Source organism: Biomphalaria glabrata, chromosome 16 (genome assembly GCF_947242115.1).
Source record: "Biomphalaria glabrata chromosome 16, xgBioGlab47.1, whole genome shotgun sequence".
NCBI classification, from domain to species: domain Eukaryota; kingdom Metazoa; phylum Mollusca; class Gastropoda; family Planorbidae; genus Biomphalaria; species Biomphalaria glabrata.
This window is the reverse complement of record NC_074726.1, coordinates 23136135-23162751: the sequence shown is the minus strand read 5'-3', so window position 1 is coordinate 23162751 and position 26617 is coordinate 23136135. Positions and strand designations below refer to the sequence as shown.

The window sequence follows — 26617 nt, the reverse complement described above, 5'->3', positions numbered from 1 at the left end:
ATGTTTTGGTCCTGATTTGAATGTACAGCTGTGTCTACAACTATAGGTCACTCCCTTTCGTAAAGATTTTTTTCTCTTCTGGGTAGAAACCTGGGTAGAGAGTAGGCATCTCTGCATTAACTCATAACATTATGTCATCATTCTCATGTTTAAAAAAAAGCCTCTATTATGTAATTGAATGGAATGTTTTGGATCGATTTCACGCAGGCGTTATTCATCATACAGTGAATTATTTCCCCTTCATTAGCAATTCAGTATTTAACAGTTATGAATTAATAAAAAGAATTAATAAAAAGAAGGGGAAAAAAAGGGAACAACAACTGAAAATGTGGAGTATTCGTCCAGTTACCATAACGAGACATATCGATTCTTTTCTCCAAGACTCAGCGGGCATCGATTCGAACTCAGGTTCGATGCCTGAACCACCCAGTTGCCCCCCCCCTTCCGCCCCCCCCCCTCCTGAAGTCCTGGTGCGTAGTACTGCCCTTACTCTTTATTGTACTTTATGTTTTTCTCTAGTTTCTTCGATTCGCTTCCCGCCCCCAACATTAAACACCTGGGCGTGGTTCTCCTCCGTGCATCGGATATATTCGTGTTCACCTGTACCGTGAGATTCAGAGACCGTAGAAAAGAAAAAAAAAGAGGCGGTGTGTGTGTGTGTAAACTAATGTACTTTATGAATAGAACGAATCTGAAAATGCGAGTCATTTAAAGATGAAACTTACATTTGCGTTAGCAAGTTCTCAATTAGCTCTATTCATAAGTAGGCGATGCCTCCTTCAGTAACGTAGCTTTTGGTTTTCAACAGATGGGAAAGTTGCAATTTTTTTTGCAATTTATGTTTGTTAAATTTGAAAAAAAAAAGGGGGGGGGATTTATAGAAGTACAGTAAACAAACCAAAAGCTGCATAGGATTCAATGTTTTGGTATTGAATCAAACACCTTCCACTCATCTTCCTAAGAAGAGAACAAAAAAAAGTGAGTAGCTACGCCCATGCGCTATCTCTAATAGCTCCTTTTTAATCCGTTAAAGTCTGGAAACACACAAACACAAACACCCACAAACACAAACACATATTTGGTGTCATCATGTCGTCATCGTCATCTCATCATCACCAGTTGACATTATTTATCATCTAATGTCTATCATCAGTCAATATTTATATAAACACCATTTATTATCTGTCTTCTGGCACCTCCATCAATCGTTGTCATATTACAAGTAGCAAACGAGACAACGGCTATCCGATGTTCTAGCTCACTGTATGCCCCTTGTTTACAAAGTTTATATCAACTCTGTCTGTCGGAAACAATTAGTGTACACGTTAGTTCACGTTCCGACACCCCGTTCACTTTGATAGGCCTCCCCTTCACTTTGAGACACCTCCCCCTTTCACTTTGAGACACCTCCCCCTTTCACTTTGAGACACCTTTCACTTTGAGACACCTTCCCCTTTCACTTTGAGACACCTCCCCCTTTCACTTTGAGACACCTTCCCCTTTCACTTTGAGACACCTCCCCCTTTCACTTTGAGACACCTCCCCCTTTCACTTTGAGACACCTCCCCCTTTCACTTTGAGACACCTTCCCCTTCACTCTAAGATACCTCCCCCTTCACTTTGAGACACCACCCACTTCACTCTAAGACACCAGCTTCACTTTGAGACACCTCCCCCTTCACGTTCCGACACCCCCTTCACTTTGATAGGCCTCCCCTTCACTTTGAGACACCTCCCCCTTTCACTTTGAGACACTTCCCCCTTTCACTTTGAGACACCTTCCCCTTCACTCTAAGATACCTCCCCCTTCACTTTGAGACACCACCCACTTCACTCTAAGACACCACCTTCACTTTGAGACACCTCCCCCTTCACGTTCCGACACCCCCTTCACTTTGATAGGCCTCCCCTTCACTTTGAGACACCTCCCCCCCCCGCCTTCACATTGAGATACCTCCCCCTTCACTTTGATACACCTTCCCCTTCACTTAGAGACACCCCCCCCCTTTTTCACTCTAAGACACCTCCCCCTTCACTTAGAGACACCTCCCCTGTCACTTTGAGACACCTCTCCCTTCCCGTTGAGACGCCACCCCCTTTTTCTATAGAGACTATAGTCTTCCGCCATCCTTTGACATTTAAAAGAAACTGAATGTATCGATTTTTAAGTGTACTTCAAGTCTTCAGAAATGACAAGCATCATCTGATGGGCTACACTCTTAAATCCGGTACACGTTATTTAACTTGTGTCATCTGACATCTCGATGACATTTCTGGTGAGACCATGTCGAAGTGACACTATGGTTTCGCTATGTAGCGCAGCCTGTCAAGCGAAGTTTGGATCCAGGATGGGAGAGGAAACTGCTGGAGAGATACGGACAGATGATTGGTGGAAAAAATGAGTGGTCAATTAAAATGCGAATAATTTGATACTGGGTGACAGGCTCATGACAACGGATGTTGGTCCTTTTTTTTGTTAGGACGTTTATGTAAGCAACCTTCACTGACAGGGCCGGTCTTAGGCCACTGCAACCTATGCGGTCGCTGTGGGTCCCGCACTTTCATAGACCCCGCGCAAATTCTAGGTATAAATAATTAAATTAAAACATTTTAACTTATTATTAAAGGGTTCCTGGAATTCTCCTGAAATTCTAAAATACACGAAAAAGTCATGAAAATCTCCTGAAATTATTAAAATCTTCTGAAAACTGATGCAAATCGCCTTAAAAACAGACAAAATTGTCATTTTGGGGTGTCATTAAATATGGACAACGCTAATGCTACTCGCGATGAAAAAAAATCGGCATTGTCAGCTTTCATTTAATAAAAATATAATAATAAGGCGAATTTTAACCAAGAAGTTCAAATACTTAATTGACTTTTATAGTCCCTGGCATACAAATATAAATCTAAATCAATCTCAACCTCTAAAAAAAAAGACAAAATCTTAATTTTCACTTATTATCGTTAACACAACCCAGAATGGGCCCCGCGCAATCCGTTTCGCATAGGGCCCCGCCCGCAATCTGTAGGACCGGTCCTGTTCACCGATGTCTTCAAAGTGGCAGTATTAACATACATTGCAGTGCTTTTTGTGTGGTTCTTCCCCTTTGTAAGCTTTGAAAAGGCCGCACATCTACTTTCTCCAAGATAACCCCCTCCTCTCCCCAACTGGTCCTCAAAAGTGATAGGACCAGGGCGTACTGAGCCTGTTACAGGCATGAATGATGCGCTTAACAAAAACAATGAGTGAAAATATTTCCGATTGCACACATTTATTATTGTTAATCTAGATCTATAAAAAGAATAATTACATGATTAATTAAAAAACTCTGAAGGGACACCCGAAACATGGAGAACATTTTACAAACATTTACAAAAGAATCACATAGATCTAGGATGTACAATTGCCATTCAACTGCTTTATTACATTTAATGTGTATGTCAGTGTTGATCAAATTTTGCGTACATATGGAAACAATTTATAGTGGATAAATATGAAAGAGTCCAATTACTGGTTTAAGCATGAAACCCAGATATTATTAATAATTAAATGAACATTGCATATTTTTAGACGTATACATTGTATATGTACTCTGATACATAGAGCGTATTGCATTTGGTTTATACATTAGAATGTTTTATGTTCTGAAATGGGTTATATTTAATTTTTTTTTTAGTGTGTGGTTGTATTAGATTTTTACAAACCTTTTATCAACTCTGTCTGGTACAAATTTTGAACACGTTATTTCTTCTACACCCATTCTTGAATTAAGCTGAAATTTTGCACAACTAATTTTTGAACATGAATGCATAAAAAAATTAACCAATTAGTTAATTAATAAGGGGTAATTAATTAATTTTGTGTGATATCTAAAAGGGAAATAAATCTTACAGTATTAAAAATGGCTGTAAATGTACAGTTCTTTCCCGTTTACACGTTTTGTATTTTTTTAAAGTATTTTTTTTTAAATAGTTTAATTGTTAAGGGTATAGTTGTGTGATTCTGAAAATTCGAGATATTAAATTCTCAAAGTGTGTGGAATACTGATCAAACTAACATCAACATTCGAACCTTAGCTTAAGTGTGTGATTCTATATTTAACTCAAGGGACACTACACTCATTAACTTGCTGAGATTGTTTTCATCTTTTACCTCCCCTATCCGACTGCTGTGATTGAAGACTATTTACTTCGGATTATCGATTATTATTACTTTTTTTTTTTTTTTTTAGAATGTGTAGACTTCTCCCAACCAAGGGAGTAAGGAAAGAGTGAGTGAAATGGTGGGGAAGAGGCCAGGTGAGGAGGCACCCAGTCACTGAAAGTGGGGGCGGGCGGGAAGGATGGAGGGTGTCCCGCCCCATAGGGTAATCGATACGTCCTGCACGCACTGTCAACAATGACCAGCTTGAGAGTAAATAGTAGCAACTCCTGCACCACGCGGGAGGGATGGTCACGGTCGTTCCAGCAGAATGGGGGGGGGGGGCGGGGGAGTAGTCTGGGAGTTTTGGTGATCTATCACCGCAAGGGAACATTGAACATCGCCACGGGGCACAATTCGACCGCCCCTAACCACCTCGCTGATGCAGTCATAGTTTTTGCGTGTGTCGCTTATCAAGAATTTAAATTGGTATATTGTTGGTGGCTCTATCGTCGAATTACTTTTGGTTTTCCTACTGCAATTGATACTTGAATACAGTGTTTCCCAAACTGTGTTTCGCGGAACCATATAGTGTTCCTCGAGGCCTGAATAGGTGTACCACGAAGTACTGGAATAATTCAATAGTAGGCCACCACGTGAATTAGTCTCTCTAAAAATAAGCGAAGTCAAGGTAAAGGTTGTGAAACACTGCCTTAATAAATAAACGGGAAAAATAATAGTGTAGGCCCCATGTGGAAGTTGCATCATGTATTGTTTCACCCACTGTCAACCTGAACCATTCCTTAGTAAAGGAAGAAGCTTAACCTTCACCTAATCCTTAGTCTTTTGGAACGTCGGGGCACCACATAAGATTTGTTAACCGTGTTTCTCCATTCCTGTCTTTTGCTTGGATAGAACCTCTTTCAATGGCATGCCCGTCCTGGCGTCCATTTTTTTATGTTGTTTTCCCATCCCTTTCTTTGTCTGCCTTTTCTTCTTCTTTCTGGTACTGTTCCCTGTAGGAAGGTCTTTGCGAGCCCCGATGACCTTGTAATAAGGCCATAGAGTTTTAGTTTCCGTGTTGTTTTTTTACACTAGTTATCAGGTCATCGTGAGGTCCAATCGCTCTAGTAGCCTTGTCTCTAATCTCTTCGTGTGTGACGCGGTCTTTAAATGTAATATTTAGGATACTTCTGTAGCATCTTAATTTCGTTGTTTGGAGTCTCCTCTGTGGCTGTTTGATTACAAAAAGTAGCTATACGTAATCAACTATTAATACTTATGTATACTTTTGTATGCTTCTAGTAACTTCTAGACACTTTAAAATGTTCTTATGTAATTTAACCTAGTTTCGTGTTCTTGATTGAATTCCTCACATTCACATCTAATGATAGAATACGCATGCAAAGACTTTTCAAAACTAAACTGTTTTCTTTTATTCTTAAAATTTTTTTAGATTAGTTTGTCATTTTAGCTCTCATTTTTATGTTTGTAATGTTATCACAGCGCCTTGAGCTTACATTTTGTTTGTTAACAGCGCTTTATAAATTATTATTGTTATTATTATTATTATTATTATTCTCTGTATTACTTCATTGGACAATATTGTGAACATTGACGTTCATGATTTAAATAGTATCCATCCAACCTGTTGGCAGGGCCGGACTTAGGCCACTGCAACCTATGCGGTCGCAGTGGGCCCGGCACTTTCATAGGCCCCACGTATAACTTATTAAATTAAAACATTAGAACTTATAAATAAAAGAAGAGTTTCCGAGGCTTCCTAATTTTTCTGTCGACTTCCATTTTAAAAAAATGTATTATAAAGACGAATGCATTTTCTATTACAAAATCTTAATTTTTACATTATGCTTATCCCTACCCAGACTGGGCCCCGCGCAATCCGTTTCGCATAAAGCCCCGCAAGTGTTAGGACGGCCCTGCCTGTGGGGCTACAGCCCTTTGGGGGCCCTGGCCTGCTTCAGCACATCTCTCCATTCGGATCTATCCTGGGCTTTACGTCTCCATGCCTGGACTTTAAGCTCTTGTAGATCTGCCACGACGTCACAAAACATAGATCTCAATTAATAGAATAATTATAATTCGTGCCTGCTCCTTGGTCTTAAATCAACTTTCATGCAGAATCCACTTCCGGTGTTTTCCAAAATCATTCAACGCGTTAAAACAATGTATGTATTATTTTCTACTTCTGTAGGGGATGAAAGAGTTATTTCTCATGAATATTTTTGCCCAATCATAGCCGCTTCTATATCACGTGTCAGGGACGTGTGTACACGTCTGTTGCTAATGACAACGTGACTAGCACCTAACACCATGTCAACAACAAGTTATTACTGTTTCCCCTCCCTCCCCCCCCCCCCGAGGCAGTACTTGTGTTTGTTGTATGTGTGTACTCGAAAGCCAATATATTTGCTTGTGTGTGTCTGTGCTTTGCTGACATAACAAAACTGTTTATTTATTTTTTTTATTATTCATGACTCAAACATGCAGCAACCTTGGACCATCCCCCTCCATGCATTGTACTCCCCCCTCCTCCCCCACACCTCTTTCTTCTAACCACACTCTCTTTGCCTTATCAAAGCGGGACAGCGCTCCTCCTCCTCCCCCCCCCCCCGAGAAATTCATTTAGACTGTAGAATAAAATTATAATGTTACAATAGTTATGAAGACGTAACAGCCGTGGTACCACCAGACTTTTCTGTACCTGTGTCATAGTGAAGGGAGGGAACTAATGCTCTCTTCTGGTGTTTTTATTTTTTATATTATTATTTTTTGTTTGAGTAATTGGTCCTTTTTCTGATTCTTTTGAGTTTGTTTTGTTGTGGGGGGGGGGGGGGGGGTCAACTTATTTACATAACACTTATTCGCAAAATTCGCTTAATGGCTTAACATTTAAACAAGTCTAACCCATTAAATGCACTCTCATTTGTATTGAAAACACTTCACGCTTATTTGCAACACCCGTTTAAACACATAATCAAAGCTACAGTTGTAATTATTCTGTTAAAACGAGTTCCACGGTATCGGGTTTAATAATCGGCACTCTACTTTCTGGTTGCAAAAAAACGGTCTTATCCAGAAATACAAATTATGTCTCCTACTGTATTTTTCCTTCAAATGTACTGTATAACATATACTGCCTATAAAATCCTGTTTTTATATTGGTTAACATGTATACGCATACAATATTCATAACTTATTTTAAATACAAAAAGGCTCACTCTCGGCTGAACATAAAAAAACCGTTGCACCTAGCAGCATTATTCTAAACATTGTAACTGATGAGAAGTAATTTACAACAAAAATTTAATTTGTATGAGATTGGATTGTGCGCAACACGAACTGACTCTTTCATACGATTTTAAAAATGGTTTTTATGTGTGTACATAAAATATACACATCTAATTTTAAAACAAAAGAGTACATTTTGTGCTATAAATCCCTTGCTACTACACTTTCTTGAACTCGATGTAGAAGATTGCGAAATTGCAAAATTAAGAAACTAAGATTTTTTCTTTTGTTTCCATTGTTGTGGTTAAATAAAAGGCCTTTGAAACACGAACTCCTTCCTGTTTTGTTTATTTTAAAGATGGTTGCTATGTGTGTGCATTAAATATGGATGGTACTCAATTTTACAACAAAAGGCAAAGCTCTTAGAAGACCAAAAGACCGCTATTTTGAGCGCGATTTAAGCGATCGTAAAGAAATCTTTAGTACCTTTTATTCAATCTAAACGTTAAAACATACATACAGATTTTTTTTTTTAAAAAGGAGGGGAAAAAAAAGCAGCTTTTAACCTTCCATGGTAGCGTGGTAGATATAATTGGTCTAATCACAGGGCTTCCCCTGGAACTAGTAGGTGAAGTATTTCTACACTGACCTTTTCATGGCTTATGCACAGGTCATGTTAAACCCTTCAATTACGATGGTGTAAAATGTTTTACATGTTTCGGATGTTCCTTAAGAGTTGAAGATAATCTACTTCCTAGTCCAAAAATCCCGCAGGGCGACGGGGGATGGCAGCCTGCAGAGGATGAAACCTGGAACATCAAGATAACCAAACGACAGTCCTGCTCGCATTCCAGGCAGCCATCCGAAAGGTTCAAGAGGTTATCGTCTGGCTATCACGATGCTCATCCATTAGCTAGGAATTAATAATCCAAGAAAATAAACTCAATTCGATCTTACTGAAATCGGCTGCTCTACCAATGAACCAATATGTCGTCTTCTTTAGTTAAAGAGTACAACTGAGGTCGTTCTGCTTGGCGCACTGTGCAGTATTTTGTCTCCGTTGAGACTTTTCAGTCAGCGGCAGTCTCAGCTTCATTCCAGCTGGTGTCCTTAGTACTGAAAGAGTTAATATAACGCTATGTCATGCGGTGTCGACCTTGTATCCGCTTTGCTGGCTTACTGGAGAGTCACCGTGCCATCATGAAACAAATCCATGTATTCATCAATACCAGCCTCAGGAAGTTTCTTCTGATCCGCTGGCGAGACAAGATATCGAATGAGAAACTGAGGCTAATAACAAAGCAGCATCCTATTGAAGGAGGTATCCTAAAGATGGATAGGTCACACACTTCGCAAGCCTGCATCCAACATAAGGCAAGCCCTCACCTGGAACCCTTAACGACAGAGGAGGTGGGGACGGCCCAGGAATACATGGCACCGCGATTTGGATGCAGATGCCAAGGAAATGGGCGAGTCGTGGGGACAGTTGGAGTGACTCGTCCAGACCCGAGACGCCTAGACTGCCCTACAGGAAGCTGGTTGGGGGCTAAAGGCAGAGATGAGATAACAACGCCATGCCATGAGCTGCCTGGTCGTGCGGTTTGCTGGACTGTCGTTCAGATTTATCGATGGTCCAGGGTTCAAACACTGCCCGCTCCAATCCCCCGTCGTCCTGCGGGAGGTTTGGACTAGGAAGTAATCATCTTCAACTCTGAAGGAACATCCGAAACGTGTAAAACATTTTACAAACATTTTACAGGTGTCGGACCTGTATCCGCTTTCCTGGTTTCGAAATTCTTGCCGCTGTGGTCATAGAAAAGTATGATTCACGTTGTCCAGCAGATTTGACCAAGAGATTTGTTACATCTTAGATCTTAGCCGTATAACGTAAACATACAATTGAAGTAATATATACAGGGGAAGAAAGAGTTATATGTGGTAGCCTACCACTATTGAGAGAAGGAATCACCGTTCTTTCGCTGCACTCAGCATGGTCACTTAGATTCCTTATTGTAAAACAAACAACAACAAAAGGCAGTCCGGATATTTGACGTAACTGCCTTTCGGATACCTGACGTTCAAGTGCACTATTTGAAACTGTAAGCGCTGCATTTAAAGGAAGAAAGGCAGCTGATGAAACATACGTCACCTGACACGCGCGAGACTTAATGGCAAGACCAAGTAGAGTTAAATGAGTTGAAAGATCAAAATACAAGTTTCAACATCTTGTGATTAAAAGTGTATTTTGCATATTATGACACTGATTAATTCAGATCCTGTAGATATTTGCAAATAAAAATTGAGTTTTATCTTATCTTATATATTACAGACGTTACTTTAAAAAAGAAGATAATTACGTCCTACGCATTTCATGTGTCAATCTATTCAAGCATGTTAATCAATGACTTAAACTCTGCTAAGTCGTTGGTTTTCCTGTCTGATTCAGGCAACCCATTCCATTCTCTAGTTGTATCAATTACTTGGGATAAGTCATGTAATTAAATTTGTAATAAATGTAGACAAAAAAATAATAAATATGTGTATTTTAAAATATTTTTTTAGCGCAATTTCACGCTTGTAGCTTCTTAATACGCTATGATCCTATCACCAGTCTGGACCCGTTGGAAAGGGGTAAGGGTTGAAAGAAGAGGGTATCTGGGTGATCGCTTTTTAAATGTATTTATTTTAAAAAAGTGAGCGACCTGAATTCATACTCGAGGACTAAGACCTCCTCGGCCTCCTCAAGCCAACACGTTAACCACTGTTAACCAGAAAGCTGCTTATGAAAATAAATTGTATAGTTATTTACAAAGTTTCTTTCTGCAAACAATAGAGGCGACTAGTTCAGCTTATACCACCTTATAAGCTACCCATAAGTTAAGTACAATTTCTTTCCCTTGTTTGAGATACCAAACAAAATAATTAATTACTAATGGTTAATAAACTAATTTAAAAAATTTATTCTTGTAAAAGTAAAAGAAATTATTGTGCGAAATTGCAACTTGATCCGACATTGGGTGTGGTAGAAATAACGTGTACAAAATTTTTACCAGACAGACAGACGGACAGACAGAGTGAGTTAATATAAGCTTTGTAAAAAAAAGTGTTTCCAACTTGAGCTACATCCCTAAGCATAACCTACTGCAATGAGACGTGTACTTGCATTCTTTGACAAAACTGTTATCACATGACCACGATTTCTTTTTCGCCTCGTCATTTTCAAATCCAAACTAATTGTAGAAATCTCCGAGTCCTTTTATTTACTTGCCATGTTTGAGCTTGGCGCTGGGAGTAATCTATTGCACTGTATCTGATCACTGGGAGAAAGGGAAGACAATTGGGAAGCTGGGAGAGGTAATCGATTGCTACTAGATCTCGCATTGTTTCCCTTTGTCAGACAGTTCATTTTTAACCACTCAAAAAAAGACTATTACGCGGTTCAAAGTAAACCGCAGCAGCCCGATCTGGCTCGACAGAGGCGGCCTTAGAAGTGCCCGTAGCCCCGAGCGGGGGTCCTATTAGGGCCACCAATATTTGTACAAAGGGCTGACAGTGGCAAAAGATTGCCTCATTCGCCACCCCCTAGGGACGTCTCTAGTCTTTACTAAGAGCCCATATGTACTATACTTTGTGTCGGCAGGGTCTGTTCTTTTGGCTATTAGGTTTATAATTTAAATAAAAGATACCTTTAAAAAACAAGCTAATCTATGGGGCATAACGCCACGCTTCAAGCCCTAGCGCCTAGTACTGTAAGATTTCTTTCCCATTTTTGATATCAATCAATACTTATCAATTAGCGCTATTTTCTTTTCTAATTGGTTATTTTTATTATTGCTTCGCGTTTTGTTAGGGACAATGAATAATTGTGCAAAGTCTCAACTACAAGAATGGGAAGAGGGAGAAATAACTTTTTAAAATATTTTTATCATACAGACAGACAGAGTTAGTTGATATATGCTTTGTAATAAAAAAAACAACAAAGTATCAATGCGTTAAGCCAAACACATTGATTCCTAAACTTAGCGTTTAACGGTAGACAGCTGCCTATGGTGCTAAATGTGTAAATTGAGACTTGTGTAAATAAATATAGACGTCTTCTTATTCCTTTTCATCGTTATGTTGTAGCGTTCAGACTAGTCAATATATGAGATGAACTGCGCAGTGGTTATTAAGTCAGGGAGCTCTCCTTATTGTTTTCTTTCTATTGGGGTGTTTTGGGGCCAGTGTCTTGTTCGGGTCTCTTAGTAAAGAGTGCAGTTTTGAAGGATATGGTCAGCATTTTCTGGTGACCCACCTAGTGGCCACCACATTGGCAGATTTCACTGGTTCCAATTATAAAATCTACATTCTAAATATTCTCGTGAATCATTATGTTTGGATCGCACTATGTGGAGAGAGATTGTATTGGGATAAAAAGGGGATAGTATTAACAGATAAGTCATCTTTATGCAGTGTGTGCGGCGTGAGAGTGGGGTGGACAATTAGGCGGCGGACGTTCTATCTCGAGAGTGACCGCTAGCCGTTTCTACTTTCGAGGTTTTAACCAAGTGACGACAATAATCCGGGAGTGTGTACATGACAAGTGGTTGAAATCCTGGGATGGCTCCAACAAAGCCAGTAGTGTCTGGCAGCATGTGCGCCGCCCGGACCGAGGCGGTCCATGGTGGCAGCTAAAAAGGGCGGAACAAACCATCATTGCCCAGTGCAGAACTGAGCACTGACCCAATATGTGCTTATTTTGCCCGGTTCCGGCCCAATTTTGATGCCCGGTGCCGACGCTGTGAAGAGACAGTGGAAACAGTGGCGCACATATTGCAAGAGTGTCCGCAGCTTCGAGAGCTGCAATGGAATGTATCTGCAAAGTCACTCGACCTGTATTGGAGCTATGAGGCATTACGCCGAACGGCAGAGTTTCTCGCCAGAGCTCTTCAGGAAGAGTAGGCCTTCAAGTCCTGCTACCCATTGGAGTTCTCTCAGATAAGACAAGAGATATGCATTCTTTAAATTCGTAACTATGTAATCTGAATTTGAATAGAGTGACAAAAAATGTAACTTATACATTATATCTGCCCAAGAGTTGGTGACAAAAGACATTAATTTTATATTCAAAGACTTCAGTATTCCTTGACTTAAAAAGAATATTATTACCACTACAAGGACAAATAAAAGAACATTTCTTGCGACAGTGACAGAGGAAGACTATACTGAATTTTAATTTCATATCAAGAATATTAATCACGGTCCTGGCATTGCCTGAAAATGTGTGTTGGTTAATTTTTTTTATCACTGTTGTAATAATAGAGAATAGTTATGTTAATACCAGAAGATTATAATTATATATCCTCTTTGCTTTCCAATATATTCTATAACTCAAGTTCTCAAGAACGCAACAATAACATACAAAGTTGCCTAACATGAGATGCATGCGTTGCTAGCCTGCTACACGTGACGGAAGTGACGTGATTACAGGGAAACGTTGCGTGCTTAACTCAAGTTATGGGTTCAGAAAAAAAAAACCAAAGCTAAACTTTAATTAACATTCGCCCTCCTGTCTGAAGACGTCATCAAGAGGCGTACACGCGGGAGGCTACATTTTGCTTAATGATAACAAACGTACCCCCTCATTGATATTCCAAACTAGTTAATGTCAAACTGTGTACGTAACTCTTCATGATGACATTACTGTCGTCTTTCTCATTACACACTTTTCTTATCCCCATGATCACGCAGTAACCAAGATTTGAACTAGGCTCTTTGTTTTATTGTCATTCATATGCTTATTTTCACGTGTTTTTCATCACATTGCAACAAAAAATGTTACGTTCACCACTCAACTGGTCAGATAAGATGTTTGGGGGAGTGCCTTAAATTCACTTCGCCCCGGACACCAAGCGTTTTTCTAAATTTCTGAGCTTCAGAAACTCTTTCTCCTGGCGTCTACAACACATAATAAAGTCAAATAGAATGAAATGAAAAAGGGTTGGGACATGCTGATACTAAATTGTAAGAGACTTTCCAGGCAGTTATTTTTTTTTAAAGTTGCATTTTGGAAAAGTGCATTTTTCCCACTTGAGTGTCACCCCCTGGTGGGTGTCACCCGGTGCGGCCCGCACCTGCCTAGTGACGCCACTGCTGGACCTTCCTCCCGCGTAAAAAACAATCTACAATCTTCCAACTAAGGACAGGAAACACACCTCTGTTAAGTTACCATCTCAATAAAATAAATCCCACACAACTCCCCCTATGTAGATATTAAATAAGTATATATGAAACTATAAACCATATCCTTTTAGAATGCCCCTTCCTAATCTACCTTAGGCATACCATAGAACCACTCCAGCCCAACATAACCAACACCCTGTTCGACAGTACTGAACAACTGAAGAAAGCTGCACACTATTTTTCCTTGGCACAGTCTGCAAAAGAGCTGACAGCTCAGCAGCAAAAAGCTGGCTAGACGTAGAAGAATTCCAGGAATATCAAACATTCTTTTAGAATTATATTACCTATCCTTATTTTAATAATCTTTTAATTGGGAACAAAACTTTGCATGATTCTAGAAAAGGTTGTTTGCATTTCTCTGAAGATCAATGATTGAATGTGTATGGTTTCCTCAGAGCGTGAGTTGAACTCTTCAATCTTTTTTTTTTTTTTAAACACAACGAATGTAGACAGACGTGTCTTGTGCAACGTTATTTTTTTATATACTTCAAATATTAAATAGTAATATAAGTGGTCGTTGACTTGTATCACCGAACTGCTTGACTGACAACTGACAACTTAGACCGCTGTCGACAGTGCTACATATAATTTGCATCGTATACCGCCCATCACTGATCTCTTCCCACCGTCACCATAGAGATTCACTCACACACACACGCTCCTTAAGAAATAGCCAACATGTTTTGATGGAATTTCTTTTATTGTTGAGGATGATTGTATATTGTGAGCCAATGGTTTATGTTGATTGATATAGGCAAGTCGTTGCTAGAGGCATGTCGTTTATAGAGGCAAGTCCATGATATAGGCAAGTCGTTGCTAGAGGCATGTCGTTTATAGAGGCAAGTCCATGATATAGGCAAGTCGTTGCTACAGGCCATTCGTTGTTCGAGAAGAGTATGTACATCTACGATGTTTTTTTGTCGTTAGTGTTTGATACGAAGAGGGTTAAGCTGAACTATAGTCTGTGGTTTTGTTTTCTATCTTTTTCTTCCAATGTTTCTTCTTCTTCTGTTTCTTCTTCTTCTTCCAATGTTTCTTCTTCTTCTTTTTCTTCCAATGTTTCTTCTTCTTCTTCCAATGTTTTTTCTTCTTCTATATCTTCTTTTTTTCCTCCCAATGTTTCTTCTTCTTCTTCCAATGTTTCTTCTTCTTCTATATCTTCTTTTTTTCCTCCCAATGTTTCTTCTTTTTCTTCCAATGTTTCTTCTTCTTCTTTTTCTTCCAATGTTTCTTCTTCTTATGTTTCTTCTTCTTCTTCCAATGTTTCTTCTTCTTCTATATCTTCTTTTTTTCCTCCCAATGTTTCTTCTTCTTCCAATGTTTCTTCTTCTTCTATATCTTCTTTTTTTCCTCCCAATGTTTCTTCTTTTTCTTTCAATGTTTCTTCTTCTTCTATATCTTCTTTTTTTCCTCCCAATGTTTCTTCTTTTTCTTCCAATGTTTCTTCTTCTTCTATATCTTCTTCAGAAAGTTATGTTCTTGTTTGAAGATTGGTTGGCAGCTGGGATTGCTGTAATTAAAGCCCGAATTTTCATGTAGTCTAGGTAAAAGAAAAAAGAGGTGTATGGTATTTAGCATACAATGTATAATTACTAAAAGTTTGGTGTTACATTTAAACACATAACAAGATAAACTCCCTCTCCCCCCAAAAAAAAGTTACTATTAAGCACGAAAATATATTCTGTGCTTTTCAACCCTTAACCATTACTTCGAAGTTGATCGTCCTCTTTCTGGTTCATGTGCACACTTGAATTATCTTCCCCTTGTTTTTCCCCCCTACTTCGTAGATGTCGCGTTACCATGACAACTCCTCAAACGTAAAAGGAGGATTTTTTTTTTTTTTTTTTGTTTTGTTTTATTTCGTCTTTTACCGCTACGCCGTGATAATCTCGAGGCAGATGTGTTGTTAAAATGGCACACACTCACTCACATGTTCAACGCGCACACACTTGGGCGCTCACGCTCATGGACTAACCGTGCTATTGAGGGAATAAAAGTGCCGTGTTGTCAGCCTGTATCGACATGCCGTTTCAAGGATTTCTTAGCCTTCTGTCGGATGCCAGCGCGCACTGTCGTGTGTCTTTGTTCTTCGGTGTTTTGTCTTCATTGTTCTGGGCCCGTCACAGCTGTGTTACTCGGCTTTTATAGATTCTAAACAATCGCCCATTGTGCTTCGGACTTCCAGAAGTTGACGGGGGAAAAAGTTCATCAAAGGTAAACAAATGTGTCATGTGATCGACTTTGAAAGAAGATTAACTTGAAAGTGACCTAGGATTCGATCTAGGTCTAAATAATTTATATCCTCTGAGAAATTGCAATTACAAATTGCTTTGCACAGGGCGGAGATATTAAAAACGAAAGTAGCTTATTGTATAAACCTTCGATCTGCAAGTGGAAGCTTTACTGACTTATGATATAATAGGTCCCTCCTGTGTGTCATATTTCCACTTTTTCTTCTTTGCATAATTGTTTTTAAAAATGGTGTAAAATACTTGGAATACCTATAAACTTTTTTGCTGTATATTTTTGACCAAGATCAGAGCTGTCAAGTTTATCAACAAAGTAGTAGGCCTACTATTTAATTAAAGTTTGTTTCAAGACAGTCTAGCTGTAACTACTTTGACTACGCCACATTTCCCATTGGATCTGAAAGAGGTCCTACTACTCACTTTCTGAAAAATACCCAATTTTCGGCTGGAGTTTCTCCTGAGGCTCTTGCTGTCTGTTCTCTTGGAAGTGACCTTTACAACTGGGCATGGAGGTCTCTGAATCGTTTGCTCAGAGATGTACAGCCGCCGCGCGCCTGCCAAGGATGACATGACCGACACTAGGGTCAGGGAGAAGATCCGTCACTTCGAGTCCTTGTCCAACATGGCCAAGAGGACACGCTTCGTCTACAACAACGGGTTTTCATTTGAGGAGAGACTTTTGAAAAAGGTAGGCATTGTGGTCTGTGAGGGAGCAGCGTTACAGGAATGTAGATCTTGGTTTATGACTTGAGTCTGGACATTGATGTTATCTAGGTGGTGTGTTACTCAATGTTTAGTATCATGTGATAGATCAATAAATTAGAAGAATATTTGTATGGCGAAAGGAAACGGTCCAATTGTTTTGTATGTATTGTGTTTTAAGTTGTGGGTGTTAATGCCACATTCTTTGAGTGAACTCTTGAGAGTGTTATAATGACGAAATTAAGTCTGTTGTCTGTTTTAACTCAATGGGGAGCGAGTTCCAAGACTTTGGTCAGAGTACTGAAGAGATCCTAAAGCATTCCATTTTTTTTCAATAATATGTTATTGCAACAAAATCTTCAAACTATATAAAGAATCAGGCATTTATGGTTACACGTCATTGGTTTGGGCAAAGGCGGTAATATAGTTGATGTGATAAAGAAGAGCTGTTTATAGATGTGAATAATTTGGTCGTATTAAAACTATTTAAAAAAAAAATTATAAGCCAGTCGCTGATTTAAACTAACTACATGAGTTTTAGAGGTGTGCTGGCTGAGTGGTAAACTTGCTCTTGAAATCGAAGGCTCTAGAGTTCAAATCCCGGTGATGTCTTGCATTTTGAATTCATTAAGCAACTATGTTACTGTGGAGTTGCGGCTGCAGATCTTTATTATCCATCCATCTATTGAATGAGCCAAAGATCTGTATTTTATTCAAGTTGTCTGAATTTGCATAAAAAATAAACACAATCATCTTCTTTTTTTGAAGTAACGTCTGTATTATATAAGATAAGATACATTATAAACCACATTTATACTTGACTTTAAGGGTAACAACTTGACCATTAAAACCCTGATCCACATTATCCTGTTTAACCTGTTTCTTTTTTTTATTTCAAATAGCCTTGAGCCACTTGACCAGGTGAATGGCGCCATTATTCCCGCCACTTATCGGCGCCATTCACTACGTTCTAGACGCGAGTGTTGCTCCATTCAGCCATCTCCCTGCACCTGACATGGCTGCATCGCTATTGCACTAACTGCTGTCTTTCATCTCTTGAGGCTGCTTAGAGCTGGCACGTCATGTATTGTATGACGTCCGTTCCCTGTAATTATAGACTTACGTCTAAGTATAGAAAGTTTACAGAGATGTTTTTATAAAGGTCTATCCGTTGTTGTTTTTTTTTCTGCTCTGGAGTTGTTGATTTCTCTGTGGTTATTTTTGGCGTTTCTTGTGATAGGCGAGACTATCGTTGAAAGAGAGTCCAGTCAATGCGAAATATAGAGAGAGGAATGGAACAAGACGGTCGACAGATCATGTGTGGTGCCCCAACGGTCCAACAGAGTAAGAGATAAGTGAAGGTTCCTAGTGACAAAATAGAAACATTATAACCAAACAGTTTATCGATATAGACATTATACAAAAGAAATTCCACTTCTTACAATTTGCAAATGCTGCCAATAAGATCATAGGCAGCAAACTGTTCTTGGAAACGTGTTTGAGAAAAACATTGCTAAGAAAGCTATACAAATTTTAAGCATAAAAAATCACCCTCTTCTTCGTGACTTAAAACATTTTAATATCACATAGAAGATATAGGCCATTGATCACAGTAGAAAATGGACACAAAACTTATATGCTATTTGTCAATTAAATTGTTGAACAAACTTTAACTAACTTTGTAAAGTTTGCATGTAATGTTCAATAGAAACTGAGGCATGAACGTATATCTTGAGTGCTATCGTGGCCTACAAATTGTTTGCTCTAATATTTTTTTTCCTTCATAATTGCACAAAACAAATGTCTCCATGAATAATAAAGATTATAAATATAAACATACCCACATTTCAATATTTCACATAGAACAATTATCAAGTGAGGAGACTTTTACAGGCTACATGTAGCTTAAGTCACTTATGCCAAACCTACGATCCGCGGGCCATATCCGACCAGGTGTTTACTGGCCCATCGAAAATTCTGGATATTGTTACAACAATTATTAATAATGAAGTGCAGAGGCTCGTTTCCGTTGGAGTCAACTAATTGTTGTAATACAGCCCGCAACTTTAGCGTCATAAATGTGTATAGTCTCAGGACGGATAAAAGAAAGGGTTGCAAAGCATTAGGGTTTATTGAAAGAAATTTCTATAAATCAAATAAGAACATACAACTAAAATGTTATTTAACCTTGGTTAGGCCAATAATTGAATATGCATCCTCTGTTTGGGACCCCTCAACTCAAGAAAACATTAAGAAACTGGAACAGACACAAAATAGAGCAGTGAGATTCATAACAAACGAATATTCACATTTGACTAGAGTGACACCTTTAGTAAAATCACTAAATTTAGAAAGCCTTCAGGACAGAAGACTCAAAAGTAAAGTAGCAACTATGCATAAAATACTGAACCATAATCTTCAATTACAAAATTGTATAAAATACTCTGAAAGACACAAAGTTAAAGGCACATTCCTCATCCCATATGCTAGGACAAATTTGTACAAATACTCCTTCTTCCCTGGTGCTATCAGAGCATGGAATGGGTTGCCTGAGCTAGCCAGGAAAACCAGTGACTTGGCAGAATTTAAGTCATTGGTTAATATGCATGACTAAATGCATGACGCGTAGGACGTAATTATCTTCTTTTTTGAAGTAACGTCTGTATTATATAACATAAGTAAGATTTGACTGACTATTGATACTCTTTACGTATGTTCTTTTTCTTTCATATATGCACATGTTTTTTTTTTTGGTGAAAATAGCTTATGTTTTCTGTAACAAATCTAAGCTGTTTACAACTGACTATTGCATGCGTAAAAATATTGAAAAAAAAAAAAAAACTTATCTAGGGAATAAATATACTTTCCTAATCTGGGGTCCTGGTTTCAAATCTCAATGAAGACTTTGAATCTTGGGATTTTTAGGGCTCACTTGAATCCATCCAACTCTATTGTATACCTGACATTAGTTGGGGAAAGTATAGCGGTTGGTCGTTGTGCTGGCCACATGACACCCTCGTTAACCGTCAGCCATACAACAGATGATTTTTACATAATCTGTCTGAAAGGGGGAAAACTACAAAACATCAACAACAACTACAAAAATCCATAGCATCTACAAAAAAAAAAGAATATATAACAAAAGCAAAACATAGCTCAACAAAACAAAATCAAAACACAAGTTTCTAGCATTTGTTCGGTACAGTTTTATCTAACAACAACAAATGTCTCCGGAACTGCTCTAACGTGAGAACCATTAAAAAACCTGTATTGATCTCATGCTGTTTCTTTACCTAGTCAAGATTTTGAAGCAAGTCATTGCCGGGGCTATTTGCTGAATCCATTTAAACCAAATTGCATGTTTCCTCCTTGGGAGCTATCGATTTGAGTGCAGAGTGCTCGGCGTAGAACTGACGTGGCTGGTGTTTTGGTGGCTCTTTGAACTATGTTCGTCCTGCGTGCCCTTTGTTTTTCTTTGATAATGTTCTTTGTGTCTCTTTGTATGTCACTCATGTTCTTTTTAGCTCTACATTTACAGTTGTTTTTTATGTTCTTTGTGGTACTTTGAGCTTGATTGTTCAGAGGGTTCTTGGTCTGTTTTTTTTTTAGTTTGTTTGTTCTGAAGATTTTTCGTGATTCTTAGAGCTTGCTTGCCCTGGGGTTCTTCATTTTTCTCTGATCTTGCCTGTTCAGAGGTTCTTCATTGTTCTTTTAAGCTTTTTTTGTTCTAGAGTTCTTTGTGGTTCTTTGAGCTTGCTAGTTTGTGTTTGTTTGTTTTTTCCTTCAATTCTATTGATTTTTACAAGTCCAGCTTATTCGCCTTCATAAATTAAATTACTTTTATAATATAATTATGATTTTAAAATAGTCATGACGACTTTGTTTTGCATTTGAGGTCAGCTAAAAGTTCTACTTTCTTTTAAGTTGTTCTTTTTTTCACTTATCACTATGCAGTGAATATTAAGAGTACATATTAGAAAATATCTGGAGATATATCAGCTCTAGAGTTTAAAGTTATTTTAATAAATAGTTTTCATTGTCAAGACGCTCAGTGGAAGTACAAGGTAGCAGCGTTCAAAGCTCAGTGGAAGTACAAGATAGCAGCGTTCAAGGCTCAGTGGAAGTACAAAGTAGCAGCGTTCAAGGCTCAGTGGAAGTACAAAGTAGCAGCGTTCAAGGCACCTAAAAATTATATATATTTTTTTAAAATGATTCCTTCAATTATCTTCAGCTTTCTTTATGAGGTGGTCGTGGTGGCCGAGTGGTAGAGCGCTGGGCTTCCGAACCGAGAGGTGTGGGGTTTAAATCTCATTGAAGACTGGGATTTTTAATTTTTGGGACGCCCACAGCCCACCCAACTTAAATGGGTACTGACCTCGTTAACCGTTGACATAAGAAACAGATGACCTTTCCCTTTAATTAAGTTCTGACTTAGTTCACTTACTTTTCCTCATGGGTCGAGGGATAGAAATGTTGGGCAAAGCGTGAACGTTGGTCAAAAGCACTAATGCTCAGTGTGGGCTGAATGTTAAATGGTGCGAAAGTTTGTTGAAAGAAAAAAAAAACAAAGACAGGGGAAGGGAGGCAGTATATTATGGAGCTATTTTGTATTATTTGATATGACGGAGATATTAGGAAATGAAAATAATGACATTTCTAGACAGTATCTGTAATTAACACGAATGTCGTAGGTTCGATCCCATACTGGTCATTTTATTTCCTCTTTATTTGTCAATGACATTTAACTTATGAAAAATTAGTTCCATACGTTATTTGAACGTTAATTATGAATTACTTTAAATGATTTTCAAGCTACTTGTATAGAGAGTTCGATGTCATTTAATCGAAGTATGTGTTTTTGTAAGGTCTTAAATTATCTTATATTGTCGAACTACAGACGTAGTTTCAAAGAAGAAGATAATTAAGCCCTATGGCCAAGGCTTTTCCGTGTGTTAATTTAGTCGTCAATGTTAATTAGAAACCTAAACTCTTATCAAGTCATTGGCTTTCCTAGCTGATTAAGGCAAACTTTTTATATTCTAGAATGACACTAATTAAGATAGAGCCCTTGTACGAACTAGGCCTTGCAAATGGAATATGAAACGTGCTTTTATCTTTGTGTCTTTTCTAAGTATTTTGTTAGGTTAGATTTTGTATGCTATGGTTCAGTTTTATTTGTTATGTATTATTGCTACTTTTAATGTTTGTATTCTGTTTCTGAGTCTAGTGATTTTACTGATCCTCACAATGGTCTTTTAACCTACACGTTCATTATTTTGAATTCGTGGTCTATTGCCATTTGTGTTCATGTAAGTAATTGTTGTAATGTTGTTTTTTTTTCAAGGTTGAAATTAGGTGAGACTAATTTACATACTTTATTTTTTCAGCTACGTCTTTCGCAACTCCATCTTGAAAGATTAAATTAGAGTAAATCTGTTTACTGACATTTCCAAGTTTATCTTTCAGCCATTTTAAGAAACGCGTTGTTTAGAGAGGTTTGCAGTTAGGCTGCCACAGTAAAACCCAATAAGCTTTGTTTCCTAGGGAATAACGTTACACTGGATGGTTGATCTGCTCTTCTCTTGCTATTATAAGAATGGAATAAGAAGATCGATATTCATAATTATACTTTCTTGTAGACATGGTAAGGGAAAGGGAGGGGGAAAGGGGGGAGGTAAGGTTGGGGTAGAAGGGAGTCAATGCTTATGTAAAAGCGTGACGTGACGAATAAAAAATGTGTATTTTATTTTCGTTCAAGCAAACTAAAGATATTTTATTTCTTAGCTAATATTAGACAAACAGAACATCTTGACAATAGACAAACAGAACATCTTGACAATATACAAACAGAACATCTTGACAAGATACAAACAGAACATCTTGACAATAGACAAACAGAACATCTTGACAATAGACAAACAGAACATCTTGACAATAGACAAACAGAACATCTTGACAATATACAAACAAAACATCTTGACAAGATACAAACAGAACATCTTGACAATAGACAAACAGAACATCTTGACAATAGACAAACAGAACATCTTGACAATAGACAAACAGAACATCTTGACAATAGACAAACAGAACATCTTGACAATAGACAAACAGAACATCTTGACAATAGACAAACAGCAAAATCTTAACATTATACAGCAGAAAATCTTAACATTATACGAAACAGAAAATCTTAACATTATAAAAAACAAATGTTTAACATCATACAAACAGAAAATCTTAACATTATACACAACAGATCAACTCGACATTATACAAACAAATTTTTGTCCAAATCATCAAACAATAAAGTATTGGTTATAAATAGAACAAACATTTGTCACTTACCGATATATCTTCTTCACATTCACCTTCATCTATCGCCTGGTCTGTTGAACAGTTAGGGCACCACACTTGGTCTGTTGAATAGTTAGGGCACCACATTTGATCTGTTGAATAGTTAGGGCACCACACTTGATCTGTTGAATAGTTAGGGCACCACACTTGATCTGTTGAATAGTTAGGGCACCACACTTGGTCTGTTGAACAGTTAGGGCACCACACTTGATATGTTGAATAGTTAGGGCACCACACTTGATCTGTTGAACAGTTAGGGCACCACACTTGATTTGTTGAACAGTTAGGGCACCTCACTTGATCTGTTGAACAGTTAGGGCACCACACTTGGTCTGTTGAACTGTTAGGGCACCTCACTTGGTCTGTTGAACAGTTAGGGCACCTCACTTGGTCTGTTGAACAGTTAGGGCACCACACTTGGTCGGTTGAACAGTTAGGGCACCTCACTTGGTCTGTTGGCCGTCTTTCTCCGTTCCTCTCTATCTTTTGCCTTACTTACTTACTTAGACTTAGGTCCTCCCGCGCCGTTCGGCGCATTGGGCAGCAAGCTGTCTCCATAATGATCTGTCACTGGCAATGTCTGAAGCCTCCTCCCACCTGGTGTCCACTGTGCTGAGGTCCTCCATGAAGGTGTGTCGCCAGGTAATACGAGGACGTCCCTGTTTGCGCTTTCCTCGTTTTGGCTTCCATGTTATCGCAGCTCTTGGTGTGCGTAATTCATTTTGACGTAGAACATGTCCCGCAAACCTCATGCGACGCTCTGTCACAACCTCACTAAGTGTTCTACTCCCAGTTCGGCATAGGATTTCCTTGTTTGAGATCCGGTCTGTGTAACTGACTCCCAAAATCCGTCTCAGCCATCTCTGTTGAGCCACATTTAGTCTTTTCTCAATTTTGACAGATGACTTCCACGTCTCACATGCATATGTAGCAGTTGGAATGACGATTGTGTTGAAAAGGTGTATTTTTGTCTCGAGTCCAATGGCTTGGCTAGTCCAAATAGGCTGCAGCCTTTGGAAAATGCTACCTGCCTTTCCTATTCGGCACGCTACATCATGGTAAGCATCTCCATCATTTTTTATGATGCTGCCAAGGTGCGTGAACTTGTCCAGCTCTTCAAGCTTTGACTCGCCAAGTCTGACGGGGACACCCTTTGCCTTATATCCCACTCGCATAATTTTAGTCTTATCCATTCTTTTATGTAGTTCCAACGGCTATCTCTGTCTGCCTTTTTTTTCCTTTTCCTGGTACGGTTCCCTGTAGGAAAATCTTTGCTACCTATCCCTTAGGACCTTGGGATATTATATTTCAGTTTGCGTTTTTTATTTTGACAGTCATTTGCAGATCATGGTCGGACCCAGTTGACGTTATAATCCTGTCTCTAATCTCTTCGTTTGTGATGCGGATTTTGTATGTGACACATATGATCTTTCTGTAAAGCAATATAAATCTTCATTATATAAAAGACAAAAGAAACACATATACTGTTATAAACAAAACCATACTGATGCTTTCATTGTATGTGACAGCTCACATAACAAAGTCCCTCCCCTTTTTCCGGTCAGCAGTTTTTCTTAGCAGGATATCAAGAGAGGCCGCTCCATTCTTTTAAGTTGTCCAGCCAGCTTTTTGTTCATACTCCCTCCACAAGATGTACATCTTAGCAACAGAGCATAGTGACATTTTAAAACATGTGATTTAATAGATTAATTATATGGCCAGCCAAACATACCAACTACAAACAACAGTTTACAATGCAATTGACCTTAAATAAGTAGTTTTGATAGATTATAAAGATCTGGAAAGAGTCGAATTTTTCGTTTCTTTACCCGGTTCTTTCAGTTGATCTGAGCAACCTAAGGCAAATAGTTGTTTTGTTTTAAATTGAATTCTAGTATCTCAACATATTCTTAGTTATATCACTCAATTCCCAAAATATAATGAAATAAGGTTGATCTTCGAGTCCAAAGACTTATGAGGAATGCAGTTCTCTAGTTATTGCTCTATAATTCTATCCCAACGGGGAAGAAATCGCGAGTTTGAGGTAGATCTATGGATACAGGGGAATGATGTAACGAAATAAGGCAAACGAGCGAGATACTATTTTATCAAGTCTGTCTGTCTGTCTGGTAAAAAGATCGAGCACGTTATTTTCCTCACACCCATTCTCAGATCATGTTAAAAATTTTGCACAATGAATTAATTGGCATAGACAATACGCATATCAATAAAAATAATTGTCTATTAATTACTGGTTATTATTTTTTTTTATATCAACAAGGGAAATTAATTCTGCATTATGGTTAAATATGTGGTCCCCTTTAATAATTATACATTTTGAAATTCTCGAATTAAGTGGAAACTTTTAATAATTATTTATTATACCTAACACAACATGGATCATTTTAAAAATTAACACATTAGTCAATTCATTATCGGTTATTAATTATTTTGTTTGATATTGAAAAAAGGGAAATAACTTCTACATTCTTGAGTGATATAGTTGTAAGTGCGGAGCTTAGATAAGCTTTGTTATATATTCTGCTTGGATTTTGTGCTTTTTTTATAAGCGTCAATTCTTGCGATATTCATTAGCTGTTATCTCCCCACTCTCACACACCAATGTGGTGATGAGGAGATGTGATAGTGCTCTAGCCTACCGAATTGAAGCTCGAGGGTATGATTCCTAGCAGACGGCTTTCTAATTTCTATTGATAAAGTGATAACTCCACCATATCCCAGCAAGCTTTAACGACCACGTGACACATGTTGTTGAGAGTCGTGGAGGTTTTGTCGATGTGCTGACCGCATGTTACCCCCGTGGACAGATTACTGCAGAAGGAAGTAATCTCAACAATAAATGTAAATATCGACGTTCTTATGGGTTACAAATTTACATCAAAAATTCATACTGCTAAAAAAAAAATAACGAAAGAATTCTACCAAGGTGAAGAGAATTATTGTTTTTTATTCAAGGACATGAAAACCAAAAGTTGCCAGATTTATTTCCATCTCTCTACCACTTCCATGTTTTTCCTGCCAGGTAGTAACTGCCTACTTCCACTTGAAAAACACGCTCTCTAAGAAGGGCAAAGGTGAGAAAGTGGAACCGCGGCTCGTCCCGGGACAGCGCTACGTCGTGGAGGAGGACGTCCCGGGACAGCGCTACGTCTTGGAGGATAACGTCCCGAAGACGGAGCTGAAGATAAGTGTCAGTCAGGTGCTCATTACAAGTGTGTGTCGTCTGTCACCTCGTGAGTACAGATAGTGTCACAAACGGATGTCACGTTTTTGGCTTGTCACAATCACGAAATCGTTTAATGATAGTGTCACAATCCGGTGTCACTTTTACAATCAGAAAATCTCTGAAATATTAATGATAGTGTCACAGTCGAATGTCACATTTTGCTTCTCACAATCAATGGCCTTTAGTAATAATCTCCTCGCTTTTACTTCGTGGCTTTGATTGATATGTTCTCTCATTTTATCAGTGTTTTAAATTGGTGAAGGAACTACGGCCAGCGGGCTTTATCCTGCCTTATGAAACAAATTTTTTTTTAATTAGCAGATGAATTTTGTTAATATTTGGAAATTTTTTTTTTACATTCAAACTTCGCACTATTTATATTGAAAGTTAAAAAATTTTTTTTTATGAATATACATTCATGTGATTTATTACTTATGGTTAACA

The 26617-nt window shown here is 38.4% G+C and overlaps 1 protein-coding gene across 5 annotated transcripts in view; it reads left to right on the top strand.

Annotated features, from left to right (window-relative positions):
• The window catches only part of LOC106069993 (cys-loop ligand-gated ion channel-like), a 138000-nt gene that overhangs the window by 72179 nt on the left and 39204 nt on the right, over positions 1-26617 (top strand). Inside the window, exon 1 of one of the 5 annotated variants that reach the window (XM_056013730.1) lies at positions 15471-16555. The exons of the other annotated variants lie outside the window; for them this stretch is intronic. Coding sequence (XP_055869705.1) covers positions 16403-16555 — 153 coding nt within the window. The 5' untranslated portion in view covers positions 15471-16402. Of the gene's footprint in view, positions 1-15470; positions 16556-26617 lie in introns of those variants that run through there. 5 annotated transcript variants of the gene reach the window in all.